Consider the following 15,309-nt stretch of genomic DNA (forward strand, 5'->3'; position numbering starts at 1 on the left):
ATCAAAGGCACGTGAATGTTGACCAGACCTCTGATTAGCGTGAAAATTAACCTAAGTCAACAAAACCAAAGAAAAGCTTGTGTGCAACCTTGCATGTCAGTCAGCTAGGTATAATACAGATATGAGCAACAAAAAAATTCTGGAGGGCTTGAAGCTGGGGAGGGATGACTTAAGCTGTCACCAACACAAGAACGTTTGCATTTGCATAATGTGAAAACTCTTCAAAATCCAAATGAACAAATATGTGAGGTAGATTTGGACTGGCTGGCTGCTAAGATTATTTGGGGGCACGTCAGACCGTTACAGATCCTCTCTTGAACAGGAAGCCAGCCCTGGAGAGAGACAGCAGCTTCCCTGATGCACACGCCAGGTTTGAGGTTTCCACAAGCACACTCACATATGGTAGATTTGAGGCAGGTGTGAAGCTTGTTTGGCTGAGACCACCAGAATTCCCGCTGCTTCCTAGGCAAAAAAAAAAAAAAAAGAAAAGCAGTGATTTGCTGACTTCTGTAGGGTCAGCACTCATTGGAGCTGATTTCGGGCCACCACCCTGATTGCACTGAACTTGGATGTAAGGAGATGCCATAGCAGGCCTATGTTAGCTGGCTCCCGCACACCACTGTCATGGCCCCATTGCACTGGCATGTCCTGGTTCCTCACCTGCCATCTCCAGATCATTCTCTCTCTCCCTAAGAGCCTTCACTTTGAATATCATCCCCCATCTCTCCTGGTTTCTCCCATGCTTTCAACACTATTTGGTTATAATTCTCAATGATTTTATTAAGCATGTAAATATTCCTTCTAACCCCCTGGCCTTTGGGGTCCTTGATCTCCTTTGTTTCCAGTGGCCTTCCTCTCATCCTACCTTAGCCACTGCCTCTGCTGTAATACCCTAGACCTGTGTAGGGCCAGTATCTGCAAGCTCTTCATAATTGCAACTCCTAGCATCCCCTTTTCCTACCAACAGCTCCTTTCTTCATAATCTCAATAGTCTGTTGACCCTATAGGACCAATAATCTATTCATTTACTTCTTTTTCACTGATCCTCACCTGCTTCATTTCCTCATATCTCTCCTTAACAGCTTAAATGCTATGGTCTCCCACTCCACTGATCCTTTCTTGATTTGCTGTTAAATTTAGCTCTGTTTTGTATGGACCTGCAGTCCAGGAAGCTGAGCAAATGCACTTCAGCTTTTTAACCTTGAACCTTAGTCAGGCCCTCACTGTAGATCATTCTGTATAGACCTAATCCCCTTGCTCTCCAGATCTTATGAAAACTTTCAAGCTTTCTCCTTCCCAACACTTTTTTGCCCTCCCTACAAGCTTATGACATTGCTACTCATTTCACTTAGAAAATAAGAGCAGCTAGAAGGGAACCCGCAAGTTCCCACCATATCCTCCATCCTCGCCTGTGCCCATATACTCTTTCTTCCTGTAACTATTCCTGTGGATGAACTGTCTGTGATCCTCTGTCAGGCTAATTCTGAACAGACCTCCTTGTGCTCAAGGACATCACCAGTACTTCTGTTCTTTCTCCTGAAGAAAAAAAAAATCCTGCTTACTGCATCATTCCTACAAGCATTATTTACCCCATCTTTAAAAAAAAAATCTTTCATACCCATACCACTTTCTCACTGCTCTGTTCTGCTCTGCTTTATACCAAAAGATCTGAAAGAGTTTTCCATGCTTGTAACCAGTTTCTTCAAATACTGCTCTAATAAGGATTTCGGCCCCATCCTCCACTGAAACTTTCTTGTCAGGATCACCCATGACCTCCACCCATATTGCTAAATTTTCTGATAAATTCTCAGCTCTCTTGGCAGCAATTGATAGTTGATTCGGACACAATACAGTCTTAATTTTCACCCTGCCTCACTGGTTACTCCTCCTTGTCCATCACTAGTTCCTTTTCTTTTTTTTTTTTTTTTTGATCTCTAACATTGGTAAAGCCTTAGACCTCTTCTCTCTTCTACCTTCACTCAGTCCTTTGATGATTATAACTAACCTCGGTGCACAAGGTGAGGGTAGTGGGTTGAGACTCAGTAGCTGAGGTCTCAGCTCAGCCTTGAAAGATGAAACTCTTTATTTTAGTCTATTAGGCTGTCCTAATAAAATACTATAAATGGAACAGCTTAGAAATAGCTATTTATTTCTCACAATTTCAGAGACTGGGTAGTCCAAGATCAAGTATCAGCAAATGTGGAATAGGATGAGGGCTCTCTGCTTCAGGAATGCCACTTTCCAGCTGTGTCCTCACATGGCAAAGAGGCAAACCAGCCTCTTCTCTGGGGTTCTTTTATAAGGTCACTGATCCCATTCACAAGGGTTCTGTCCTCATCAACTAAGCTCCTCCTAAAAGTCCCACCTCTTAATGCTATCGCTTTGGGGATAAAACTTTAATGCATGAATGGGAAATTGGGTCAAAACATTCAGACCATGGTTCTTTTTAAGTTTAATTTAGTTCCTCAAGCAATTTTCTCTCTTTTCTAGCTGATACGATTATTCTGATACCCATACTATTTAAGATGTTTAGGGTATATAAAAAGATCGATATTTGGATTTATAAACCATAGTATGTGTTCTTGCATCTGCTAGCTTCTCTTTATCTCATGTTAACTTCACTGATAGAACACCAAGTATTTTCTGATGGCACAGCCTGAAGCCAGGAGTAAGGACCTCACTTACCTCTTCAGAAGGTGGTTAGAAGGGATTAGCCCAGCACAGGTAGCAAGGTCTGAGATTTTCCGGGCCTGCCACCAGAGGGCATCATTCTGGTCCACAATCTGGAGGATGTCCCCTTTCTGGAAAGGCAATCCAGCATCCACACAGGGAATGCCAGGATCCTCTTGGGGCCAATAATCTGTCATGGCACGAACGTGAACCTGATGGCAGGTGCATAATGGTGCCATCAGAAGAATACTTGCCCGTGGGTTGTCATGTCTTGAAACCACTTCTCCCATTCCTCCACCTGATGTTCCTATTTGTCTTCCTCACCATCACCACAAAAGAAAACTTGCCTCCTGAACTAAATATCATAAAAGAAAAGTGTATTGGGGAATATACTCTTTTAGCTCTGAAATGCTTTTGCTTAAAGTCTCACCATTTTTTTGGTAGTGAAACTATAGTTTACTAGAATAGAAAAGACACTTTCAGAGTTGAAAGTGGGTTGTCTCAGAAAGAGAGACCCTTATGTACACGCCGGCACAGGCTTTCATTGAAATTTAAAGGGCTTGGAACATCATGTTCCTCCTCAGGATTAGCCTGCAGGGAGGGATTAACATGAAAGTTGTGAAAAAAACTACTGTACATCTTAAGAATCACTCTGCCCATGTGATTACCCATTACCACCTAAGAAAAACCCACAAGAAAAACAAATCAAATCTTCTCCATTTTTGATGTTGCTTCTGGACTTTGTGGTATCCCCTCACCTTTTATGGTGTTCCTTTACTCATTTTGCCTCTCAGGTCAGCAGTCTTAAACACATATCCAAAACAGTATATAAAATAGGACATTCTATGCCAGATTTAGTCACTGCTATTGTAATTCAGCAGTTCACGGTATGTGCAACTCGGTAAATTCTTACCATCTTCTGACTATTCAAAGGAGGGTCAGACACTGGAACCACCTTGAACATGATTGTGCCACGAGACATAGCCTAGAAAATGACCAAGGGGGAGTTAGCAGGGTTACTGGGGTTTGGTAAATGGAGTTACAACTGGATGTGTCCAGGTCTAATAATGACAGCCCCCACAGTGACTTCCTCTGGGCTTAATAGCCGTCACCACTGAGGAATGGAAATTAGGAAATATAGCTCTGTGCCTGCTTTAATATAGGGCTCCAAAGTCACTGGTTGCTAAAACCTATACTGGGGTGGCCTCTTCCCAGGCCCCTTCATCTCACTGCCAACAGAAACACTCCTCTCAGGAAGACAACCTTCTCACAGGCCCAGGGGAAGAAAGGAGACCTCTGCCTTCATTTTCCTCCTCACCCCCTCACTTGGTAAGCTTTTTATGAACACCTGTTTCTGAACCAGATGCCCCAGTCCGATGGGGAAGATGAGTGGCTCCCAAGTGTTCTGAGAGAACTGAAAAGTTTTTAAACTAGTGGTGGAAGTGGGGAGGCCCTCAATTTGATAGAACAGAAGAAAACCTCCTAGCCTGATGCAGGAGGTAAGGGTGCCACTATTACATACACTGTGACAGACATCAAAGATCATTCTTACCCTTAGGATTCATAATCCCACTGTCCTAGCAACACCCACAGCTGACACCAGGAGAGCTGAGGTTGATGCATGCATGTCTGTGATTTACAATACTTCCAGCTTCATTTGCAGCACCTTATATACCATATAGAATCTTGCAGTAGTAACTTGCAAAAAATTCTTAGGTACCCACTATATTCCTTATCATGTCACTTCTCACCTCAGTCTCTAAGCCATTACTGTGAAAGCTTAGAGTTCCCCCAGACACCCAGATTGAGAACCACTCATACATATGATACAGCATTCTAACTCAGGCCCCACCTTTAAAGGGTGCATAGAAGAGAAGCTATGTTGCTAGCTATGGCTAGCAACAGCTGAACTGTCATCCAGGGAATGGGCTGAGAGGGTGAAAAGGAATTTAAGAGAGATCAAAGGCTCCATGGAAGCAGGTTAAGAATCTCCAGATCCAGCCAAGGAACACAGAGACAGGGCGAGCAAGGATGTCCTCCTTCCAATGTACTGCCATCTAGTGACTACTTTCTTCCCTCAGAGCTATGTGGAGGAAGTTGGCAAACAGATCTGAGCTGTATAAAAAATGCTGGGGGAGCAAAGCGTGACTTGACTCTCCTCCATAGTCCCACTCTGCCTACTCAGGCTCAGTTTCCAATGGCACACCAGACGATGAGGGACCCGAGCTGAAACAGGGCAGGGGAGCTGATGATCCTCTGAAGGAGAAGCTTGGGAAGTGATGTTTCCCAGCCAGGGCCAGAACTTCTGGTGGGTGGGGGGAGAGTAAAGGAGGAAGGTCAATGAGCTACATGACAACTGACAAGGTGTGGGGACCTTGGGACAGGAAGTCACTGAGAGGGACCCACATGGCCATCACATACTGCACACACCATGGGGCTTGGCATTTTGCTAAGTCATGAACAAAAAAGCAAAGAGAAGACAGTTACCAGAATATGGATCACTTGCTCAGGATCCAGTCCCTCCACTGAAACTCCATTCACTTCCACCAGTTTGTCTCCAGCATACAGCAACCCTAAGTAAATAGAAGCACAAAGGAAGGAAGGGTCCAAAGAAATAGACCAGAGTATAAGTATCCCAATGGCTACTTATGACACTTACTAACCCAAACATGTGCTAAAATTTCTAACTAAAAAAGCAGAGTAGTTATTCCAACTCATATTACCACAGAAACCTGTGAGCATTCCATTTTTCTTCCTTTTTACCCACACTAATGGTGATATTTTTATTTTTGCTAATCTAATGTAAAGTGGAATCAGAATACTGGTAAGAAGATAGCACTAAAAATAAAGATGTCAGGTTTGTGAGTAAATGATAAATGAAAAGGAAAAAGTTATGGGGTGTATTCTTGAAAACAGAATATGTGGAGAAATTTGGGGGTCAAGATGAAGCCTTAACACTAGCGGTTCGGAGTGGGGGGGTGGGGATGGGAGTGGGGAAACAAGTATGAAAATACAGTTCCATCGGAGGAATTAGCTCTAATGTTCTATAGCACAGTAGAACTACTTCACAACAATCTGTTCTATTTTTTAATTTAAAAAAATACAAGAAAGGAATTCAAAGTTTCTCAGCACAAAGAAATAATAAATGTTTAAGGAGAAGGAAATACTAATTTCTATCTGATCCAATCATTACACATCATATAAATGAATTAATATGTGTAATCATTATGGGTCTGTTTTTTTTTTAAAGATTGAGTCTTGAGAAATATGAGGTAAGACAGGGAGGTATTAAGAGAGATGAGATAAAAAGCAGGGTGATGTTGTATGATAGATGATGATGAAATAGGAGATGATGAAAATATCAAGAGGGCTAGTGGAGCACCTGCTTAGCAACAGTGAGGCCCTGAGTTCAACCCCAGTACTGCCAAAAAAAAAAAATCGAAAAAGGTGTCAACAGCAATAAATATGGTTGAGAAGGAAAAGTGAACCTGAGGATGAAGGAAGGGCCAAGGGACTTAGCAAGTAGGAATTCCTTGGTATTTTCCAGAAGAGTGTTGGGGTATCTGCCATACACAGGCTTAGGGGCAGTTTGTAGCAAGGACATGAGGTGCTAGGTGTAGAAACACTGGTTTCAAAAGCACAAGGTGAAAGGAGGAAAATTTGCTTAACTGGTGGAATGAGCAAGCAAGAGGCATTTCAAGGTGGGAAGAACTGTATTTGAAAGCAAAAGGGTCAAAAGGCTGGGAATGGAGAACCAGGCACTCGAATCCTGACTCAAACTGTGCAGTCTTGATGGAGTTAGTTACCTCATCTCTGTGAACGTCAGGTTTCTCATGTACAAAATAGCACAACAGTGCCTATCTGGTTAAGTTGCCCTGAGAATGTCAACCAAGAGTACATCAATATTGTGCCCAGAATGGGAGGGACTCAATGAAGGAAGGAAGCAAAATTTCCCTGGAATATTTGCTTCATCTTTCTTACTGTTTTAACCAAGCAATGGAACTTCCAGAAGCCCTGCACTGTTAGGAAAGGGGGTCCTCTGAAAAGAAAACCACACCATTGAGCGTGTCCTATTTGTCTGATCACACCTGCACCATGCTGCTCCAACTTACCACTCCTTTCCACCAGCCCACCATGAATGACCCTGGCCACCAGGATGTCCCCTGTCATCTCATGACGCTTGATGGTAGCTCCCTGGAGAGAGAATACAATGGGGCCCCTCTTTATCTAATGTGACCATTTTTCCAGTGGCTTCTCTCAATCAATGCTGGTCTGGTCTTTCAGATAAGAACATTCATACCAACCCGGGAGAGAGGTGCCACACAGTGGTCTCTCAATCATGTCATGCCATCAAAAAGGAAAGGCCCAAACAACCACATAGACATAAAAGAATATTTAGATGCTCCCAAAGATAAAGCAAACTCCTGTGATTACAACCTAACTTTGTTTACTCTTAGAAAATCAAATTAATGTCTTACGTAGTTTCCCACTGTAGAGGAGAAAAATTGAGGCAAGTGGAATTGAGTGAAATATATGCACTATCAGAAAGCCAGATAATAATATAAAAATATATGTGCCTTATTTCTCACAAAAATAAGTCTTAGAAATCTTATCTTACTTTCACAAAAGAAAAATACTAGCAGAAATCTTTCCAAAGTGAAAATGTATGGCATATAATGTGTTTGAAACCACAGGCAAAATCATATGGTTTACTTTCTATTCTTATTGTTTTATGTATGACCACAGATAATAATTTAGTTCCTGATTATTAATTAATTGTATAATCCTAAACAAAAAGATAAAATGTTCTCCTTACCAGGGGTTGTTGGTTTTTCACTAAACAGACAATCCTCATTGCTTCCTCACTCTCTGGGATATTGTCTGGCAGTGGGGGGAGAAGGGGTTCAAAGTCTTTCTGAGCAACCGTGTCATAAGCACTGAGCAAGGCCTGGGAATAGGAAAGGAAATGTCACACACGGGACATGTGCATCTAGAAGATGGTGACTCAATAATCTGTAAGACACACAACATCAACAAATACCAACATGTACATGCCAAGCCTGGTTCTAAGCAAGTTCCACCTTCACAGCAATTCTGAATCTATTGTCTCCCATTTATACATAAGGAAACAAGGCAGAATGACACTAACCTCTTCCACAGTGCATACTCTCTTTCATATATTATTTCATGATATTCTTATTTCCTAGAAGCCCATGTAATCCAAGGTGCTCTTACAGAGTTTGAACTACAAAAGTATTTTTATAATGTTTTCTTTGAGGCAGAATGAGGGGCAGTGATCGAAACATCTCACTGGTTATTTTGTCAGTAACACTTGAGGGTTCTTTGGAACAAAATGAAAAAGAGTAGTTCCCTGGTTTAATTCCTTCTGAAGGTCGTGCTGTTAAATCTTCATTTCCCTGGATGAGAAGGGTATTGCTGTTCTACAACCCTGTCTAAGATTGGTGGACAAGATTTAGTTGGAACTTAAGAGAAAATTCTCTACGTAGGGGATACTGTTGAGGGCATTTGATAACCATTGGTTATCTTGGGAACTAACAATTTTGACCAATAAATTCCATTGCTCCAAATTCAGTCCTTCTCTTAAAAAATTCTAATTTGTTGACAAATTGATCTCTGAATCTGTAAGGTTTGTTTTTGAAGTGTTTTTTTGTTTGTTTGTTTGTTTTTGAGACAGGATCCCACTGTGTAGCTCATGCTAGTCTGGAACTCACAATCCTCCTGCCTCAGCCTCCCAAGTGCTAGGATTGTAGGTGTGCACCACATTTGTAAGTCTTAAGAGGAGATTTCTGTTGTTTAATTAAATGTTTTTCATACATCCATTCACAGGAGTTAATAATCATCACTTTACTGTATATTTCAAATACCTTCACACACTGTATCCAAAATTAAAAACATTCCCAGATTGGAAAGAAAGTATGGAGATTATTTCTCTATAACTAGAAGCTTCCCTGATGCCTCCCTTCCCAGAATTTTAGAGGGACAATGTATTTTTGGGGGAAACAAGACACCATGGAAAGTTCTGGATGCTTCCTCATAAATAAGATAGGTTTAGCTCTGTGATTGACAACACTGAGCTAGTCACACATGAGACTTACATTTTCAAGTACACTCTGTTGGTCACCTGTGTATAGAAATAGAACATCTATTGAGAGAGCACATTTTCTATCACATTTATTTATTCTTCTCAACTTTGTATATGTGCCAGATGGCTGTTTCTGTCCATGTTAGCAAGCACTTGCCTTGTAGTGTGGAGACTGGAGGATTTGTCTCAGCTCTTGGATCTCAGAGGAATTAGGAGTTTCACGTAACAGCTCCATGACCTGACTCAAGGATAAACATACATTATAAAAATTTTTTTTAAATCTTTATCACCTGGTCAACCTCAGCCAGACTGAATAGCAGATATACTGACTAACATAATATTGACCTAAGAAAAGTTGTTATTGAAGCCTTCTTTTTCATCTTTCAAGTCAGGGCCTAGTAGCTTTTCTTAGCCATTAAATTTCACTACAGCGAGCAGAATCCATGATTGGTGGTAGGTCCAAATCCCAGTTCCCAGCCCTGGCACAACTTGTGATAATGTGTACCAAGGCTGAAGTAGCAGTTTGTTAATGTCAAGGCTTCATAGGCAGATGAAGCTGGGTTTAAGGTAAGCTGGAGAACTCAGGTAGCTTAGTCCCATAGGATGTTCCACTCTTCAAATGGAAAATGGGAATAATAATTTCTATTTCAGGGTATATTGTTTGATTAATCACTTTAACGTTTGCTGTTCTATAGAAATAATAAGCAGAATAAACCTTGATCTCTTGCTGTGGTTTACGTGTAAACCTGTTTTAGAGGATGTAAAGCCTTTCAATACCTTGTTGGACCCATGAATCCTCAGCAGCTAGGCATCATTACATACAGTCAAATGAAAGTAATAGATTGCAAAGCTTCACCTCCATCCACTAGGACTACACTGAATAAAATGCCATGTGTGCATGATTCTATAGACCACTGAGAACACCTTGAGTTGTTAATTATTGGCATTGAGAATAGAGTTTTTCCTTCTTTCTTTTTTGATTTTATGGTCTAGTCAATAAATACTAATAAAATTGATTGCATTTAATTATTCACTCAATAAGTATTTATTTAACCTTTTATGTGTTAGGGACTGTTTTAGGTGATATAGAAACAGCAGTAAACTAGAAGATAAAAATTCTCATTCTCCCAGAGTTAACATTCCAATGAGGAGATACAGATAATAAATAAAAGATAATAAACAATATTTATTTATTTATTTATTTGGTATGGGAGTTTGAACTCAGGGCCTCACCCTTGCAAGGCTCTACCACTTGAACCACTCCACCAGCCCTTAAACAATTTTTTTGATGGTGAGAAGAGTTAAGAAGAAAAGGAAATCAGGGAAGTTGGCTAAGATGTGCCAGGAGGGGATGCCATTTTAGATGTGTGATCAGGGAAAGCCTCATTGAAGAGATGACATTTGAGTGGAGAAGAGAGAGCAAACCATGTGGATACATGAGGAAGAACCTGACTGATACAGAGAGTGGCAAGTGCAAAGGACCCGTGGCAGGAGCATATCTGGTAAATTCAAACCATCCTAAGGGAACAATATAGCTGGAGCAAAGTGAGCAGGCGAGAATACTAAGTGAAAAATCAAAATCATCATGGCAGCTCAATTATAGTTGGCTATGTAAGAATTTTGGTGTTTACTCAGAGATGGGAAGTTGTAAGAAGTATTTCAACAGAAAACTGACATGATTTGACTTAGTTTTAAAGAGGATTTCATTGGCTGCTGTGTTGGGACTAAATTATAGGGGGGCAAGGGTAGAACCAGGAGACCATGTAGGAGGCTATATTGCAATGACCTGTGTAAGAGGTGATGATGGCTTGTATTAGATGGCATAGGGCTGGTAAGATTTGGGGTATATCTGAAAGTGGAGCTGGTAGGATTTGCCATCAAATTGGGTGTGAGATATGAAAGAAAGAGAGAGCAAAGTTGTCCCCAAAGGTTTTGGCCTGAGCAGAGAACAGAGATGTCATTAATTGAAATAGAAAAGGCTGCAAGAAGAGTGTGGACTGAGGGGAAGACAGGGGCTCAGTTTGAGTTAAGATCAAGGAGTATAAGTAAGGTGGGAGAAGACAGTTGACAGATGAGACTAGAATTTAGATGCAGAGTCCGGGTTGCAGATATAAACTGGAGAATCATTATTACGGCATTGCCCTGTTTAACACAGTCAACTGAGTCTAAAGGAAAATGGGCACATACTAAAAACATGTGTGTGTTGGGGGGTTTTTTAGTTTGAGGACATTGCCAGCCAGTGTGGGGAGATGGCTAGCCAATTTTCTTCCTTATATTGAAATTCACTTAAATACATTTATTAAGAGGCAAAATTGGGCTGGGGGCATGGCTCGAGGGATAGAATGCTTGCCTAGTATGCACAAGGCCCTGAATTCATAAAAAGCATAATCATCAATGAAACTTTTTCAACAGAGCTTTCAATTCATTTAAACAGGCACCACAGATAGCATGGAATCAGTGCTTTACTCCTCCCTTACCTCCTGGGATAACTTCTGTGCATGTGTTGTGGCAGGAACTGGTTTCTTTTCTTTAAATTCCTGGAGGCAGTCATACACCTGCAGAAGGGCGAGAGTGGGAGAACTGACATAGATAACATGACTAGTACCATTTTGGAGTTCAGGCTCTCAAGGGGAAGAAGCAGCCTGGACAGCTGTGCAAACAGCTGAATAGCATGACTATTACTTAATAAAGTGTATGTTTTTAACTGCCAAAGAGAAATGAAGTCAAGTTTTGTGGCTCCAATGCTTCAGAGGCTTAGGTATTGCCTGTCACTAGGAAACTGATCTTCCCTCAGCAAGTTCATTGATAAAGAGAAATGCAAACTTCTGTTGTTAAACTGAGGAAGGATAAGATTCCCAGGACTGATACCATCAGGGATTTGCAGAAGACGCATGCAGGATATCTCCAGGGAAGGGTTCTGTGGGGCCAGAGACCCATGAAGACTTCTGCACTGGATAACTGTGCAGGGCATGATCTGTGTGACCCCACCAAGAGTCCCAAATAAGAGACAGCTTGCTGTGTTTGCTTATCTGAACTCTGCTCTGATCTTGTGGGCTGTTTGTTTCTCATTCCTCCCTTCATTCTCCAGTACAGCTTCATATGTACAAATTCAACTTCTTTTCTACTGATTCTTAGGAATTCTTTTTCTATACTGTATCTAGGGTTGAGCTGAGTACACCAAAGCCCTTTATCTTATTTTGGGAATCAAGTTTCTCTGACAGATGGAAAAAGTGGGTCCAGGAGCCAGCTCAGCCCAGCCTATTCTATCCACATCTGTGATGACATAGCTTCCCTGCTCTTCCTTAGGGCTAGGACTCAAGTGTACCTGGAAGTCATCAAGGCTGACTGATTGATACAGGAGCACAAAGCATGAACAGCCTACGAGTGACAAAGGGCAACACTTATAATGAAATTAAAACTTCCAGTCAGGCACCAGTGGCTCACACCTGTAATCCTAGCTACTTGGGAGGTTGAGACCAGGAGGATTGTGGCTCAAGGCCAGCCTGAACAAATAGTTTGTGAGACACCATATCCAAAATAACCAGAGCAAAATGGACTCAAGCAATAAAGTGCCTGCATTGCAAGCACAAAGCCCTGAGTTCAAACTCCAGTCTCACCAAAAATAAATAAAAGTAAATGAATTAATTACTTTAAAAAAATGAAAACTTCCATTTTGGCTGATTCCAGAAGGGAAGGTCTGGTAGAAATCAAGTTAATTCTTCCTAAGCTAAGAGATGAATGTAGCTCTTATCTGAAGATTGTCTTCTGAAAATATTTGCATGTTGAAATTTCCTGCTAAGGATCAAGTGACACCACTGGGTAAGTAGTTTCTAAGATTTGAATATTTATGTCCCTGAAAAATTCATATGTTGAAACCCTCACTTCATAGGAGGCAGAATCTCTGGGAGGAATTAGGTCAGTTGATAGAAATGAAATTAATGCCCTTGTAAAACAAGCCTGAGAGAGAGAGTCTTTGGTCCCTTCTGCCATGTGCAGTCACAGCAAAATGACAGTTTTCTTAAGGCTGAGGAAATGGGCTCTCACCCAACACCACATCTGCCAGCCTCCAGACTCATGAGAAACAAATGCCTGTTGTTTATAACCTTCCCAGTTTATGGCATGTTGTTACAGCAGCCTGGATGGACTGACAGTAGTTTCTGCCAGCCACAGTGAGCAGGAGGCTTCCAAGCCAGGGAGCGCTCACCTTTAGCAGAGCCTGCAGCCATGGGGAATGAAGGAGGTCATATAAGAGACACACTCCGTTCACATCTCGGCTGTAGAAGAGACTTAGCTCTTGCAGTAGAAGCCTCAGGATTCTGGAGAGGCCTAGAAGAGGAAAAGGGCAGAAACCAGGTGGCAGATGGGTGATAAGAATGACAGGTGTGAATGTGAAAGGTCACTTTGACAGCTAGGCTTGCCATGGGCTCTCATGAGGAGTAGAAATAATGCTAGATTTAAAGCCAGAAGAGCTGGCTTGAAGCCCTATTCTATCACTGTAGTGAACTTCATATCACTATCTGAAAACGTTTCCTTGTGCAAAGTGCAAATGTGTTAGCTTTCTTGTAGGGCTGTGGCTAACATTAGATGAGATAGGTGATAATATGTAGATATAAGACATGATAACAGTAGTATGACTGCTTCTTCTCCTCCATCTGCAGCCTGTGGTTTATCCCAAAGTTGTCTACTTGTTTTCTGGATCTTCTGAGTCACTTGTTTTCCCTATTTCTGAAAATACTTATTAAAAGTGTTATTGAAAAACTCTAAATCCAATTAGGTTTTAATACAAATCTCAATATTCTAAGAAGAGGGACTAATAGATTATAATGAATGCATGATAGTATTGTAAAAAATCTACTTTTGTAGTGGTATTTTTAATCTGAATAAGCTACACAGTTCTAAGTATTACACAAAGCGTTGTGGGATGGGGAAGGTTCTGAATCTACCATGTCAATTTCTTTCCTCCCTGCCTTGAAAATTGCTCTCAAAATTATCACTATAGTTGTAGTAGAGCAATCAAAAGTATAGGAAGAGTCCCTTGTGGGGATAATGGTAAATCTATTAGAATCTCTCCCTGTGTACTTGATCACACATTCAGAGTGAGTTCATAAAGGCTTTCTGGTCTAGAAAAGGAACCCTGGCAACACATACCATTCTCAGGATTGGTTGCTGTAGAAAGTGGGTCTGCTGGTGGGTCTGGTGGGTCTGCTCCTTTGTCCAGCTGTTTCATTCTCCCTGCTTGAGCTTAGAAGGCCACTGAGCACTAGGAAGCAGATCAATAAACAATACATAGCTCACTCAATTGCACTGGCCATGCAGCTCTAAGCAAGCCAGAGTATATTTTCAGTAGAATTTCTTGGGCAAGCCAGGCACTGAAGAGTACCAGCGTACATAGCAAGCAAAACATAGTGTGGCCTGTGGCATCTACCCTCAAATTTACCATCACCAGTTGTGTGAAGAGAAAAAACTAGGTGAGGGAGGGTGCAAGACTCCATAGAAGTTGCAAAGTGTGGCTCTGCCCTGGCCTGATGCCTCCTGGGATTCCAAGATGGCGGCTAGAGTGAGGAAGCAGAAAGTGTGCCTCCTAAAGTAAAATCTTGGAGAGACGCTGGAGATACACCTTACAGCGTGTATCTCCACACCTCCAGCCCACGCATAGCATCTCCACTCCACGTTAAATGGAGAAACCAGGAGGGCTCCCGCGCTGCCGCCAGACCCCAGTGTCCAGATGGCTTGGGAAGACAAAGACTACAAGGTGAGCTAAGTGGTATGTGGTACTCCCACAGACAATCCTGGGCCAGATCAGCATAGCCCCCTGGACAGACCGACCCCCACCCAGGGAAAAAAGAAAAAAAACTGAGTAATAAGCAATAACAACAAAAAAGACACATAGCAAAGAGGGCGGGGCACCCTGAGCTCCTAAGAGGTGGGGAGGGGCAATCCCTTATGGAACTGTAAATAAACAAGCCAGCTGGAGAAGGCAGGAGCAGCAGCACCTGCCCAGCACCCAGGAGTGGGAAAGCTTGTAAAAGTGGTGGTGGGAGGAAAACTCCACAGGAGAAGGGGGAAGACCAACTTCCCACATGAGCTGTAAATAAACAAGCTGCCTGGAGAATGCAGGTGTAGCACCACCTGCATTCTCATGTGCTTGGAAAGGGGAAATCTTGATGCAGTGGCGGTAGCGCCCAGGAGAACTCTAAGTAAGCAAAGCCTGCAGGGCCAGGTAAGTGTTAAGCTCACCCCTGAGACCTGCATAAATAAAGCCTCCAGCAACAGCAGGCTGACAGCAGTGGGCAGGTGAGCCACAGCCTCAGATAGCCATTCACAGAACTGTCTCCAGACTCTTTTTTTTTTCCTTTATTCCTTTGATGAGACAACTGAACTACACCTGCATGCTGAAAAACTTACTGAAACTGTATTGCATTTGAACTTGGGACACTTTGTGGTGTTTTGTGTGTGTGTGTGTGTGTTGTTTTGTTTTGTTTGGTTTGGTTTTTTTCCCCTTTGATGACACAACAACAGAACTACTTCTGAGACAC

General features: G+C 42.0%; 1 protein-coding gene across 2 annotated transcripts in view; it reads right to left on the minus strand.

The window, feature by feature from the left end:
• Mpp4 (MAGUK p55 scaffold protein 4) overlaps window positions 1-14,081 on the minus strand; it is a 51,618-nt gene extending 37,537 nt beyond the window's left edge. For both annotated transcript variants that reach the window (XM_074071418.1, XM_074071417.1), the window contains exons 1-10: window positions 13,922-14,081; window positions 12,978-13,099; window positions 11,251-11,328; window positions 8,931-9,011; window positions 7,487-7,618; window positions 6,783-6,864; window positions 5,158-5,243; window positions 3,584-3,655; window positions 2,686-2,882; window positions 398-462 (exon numbers count right to left, since the gene is read on the minus strand). In XM_074071418.1, the coding sequence (XP_073927519.1) occupies window positions 398-462; window positions 2,686-2,882; window positions 3,584-3,655; window positions 5,158-5,243; window positions 6,783-6,864; window positions 7,487-7,618; window positions 8,931-9,011; window positions 11,251-11,328; window positions 12,978-13,099; window positions 13,922-14,000 (994 nt within the window). In that variant the 5' untranslated portion in view covers window positions 14,001-14,081. The remainder of the gene's footprint in view (window positions 1-397; window positions 463-2,685; window positions 2,883-3,583; window positions 3,656-5,157; window positions 5,244-6,782; window positions 6,865-7,486; window positions 7,619-8,930; window positions 9,012-11,250; window positions 11,329-12,977; window positions 13,100-13,921) is intronic.
• Window positions 14,082-15,309: the final 1,228 nt, after the last annotated feature.

The sequence above is a fragment of the Castor canadensis genome, chromosome 4 (genome assembly GCF_047511655.1).
Source record: "Castor canadensis chromosome 4, mCasCan1.hap1v2, whole genome shotgun sequence".
NCBI lineage: Eukaryota > Metazoa > Chordata > Mammalia > Rodentia > Castoridae > Castor > Castor canadensis.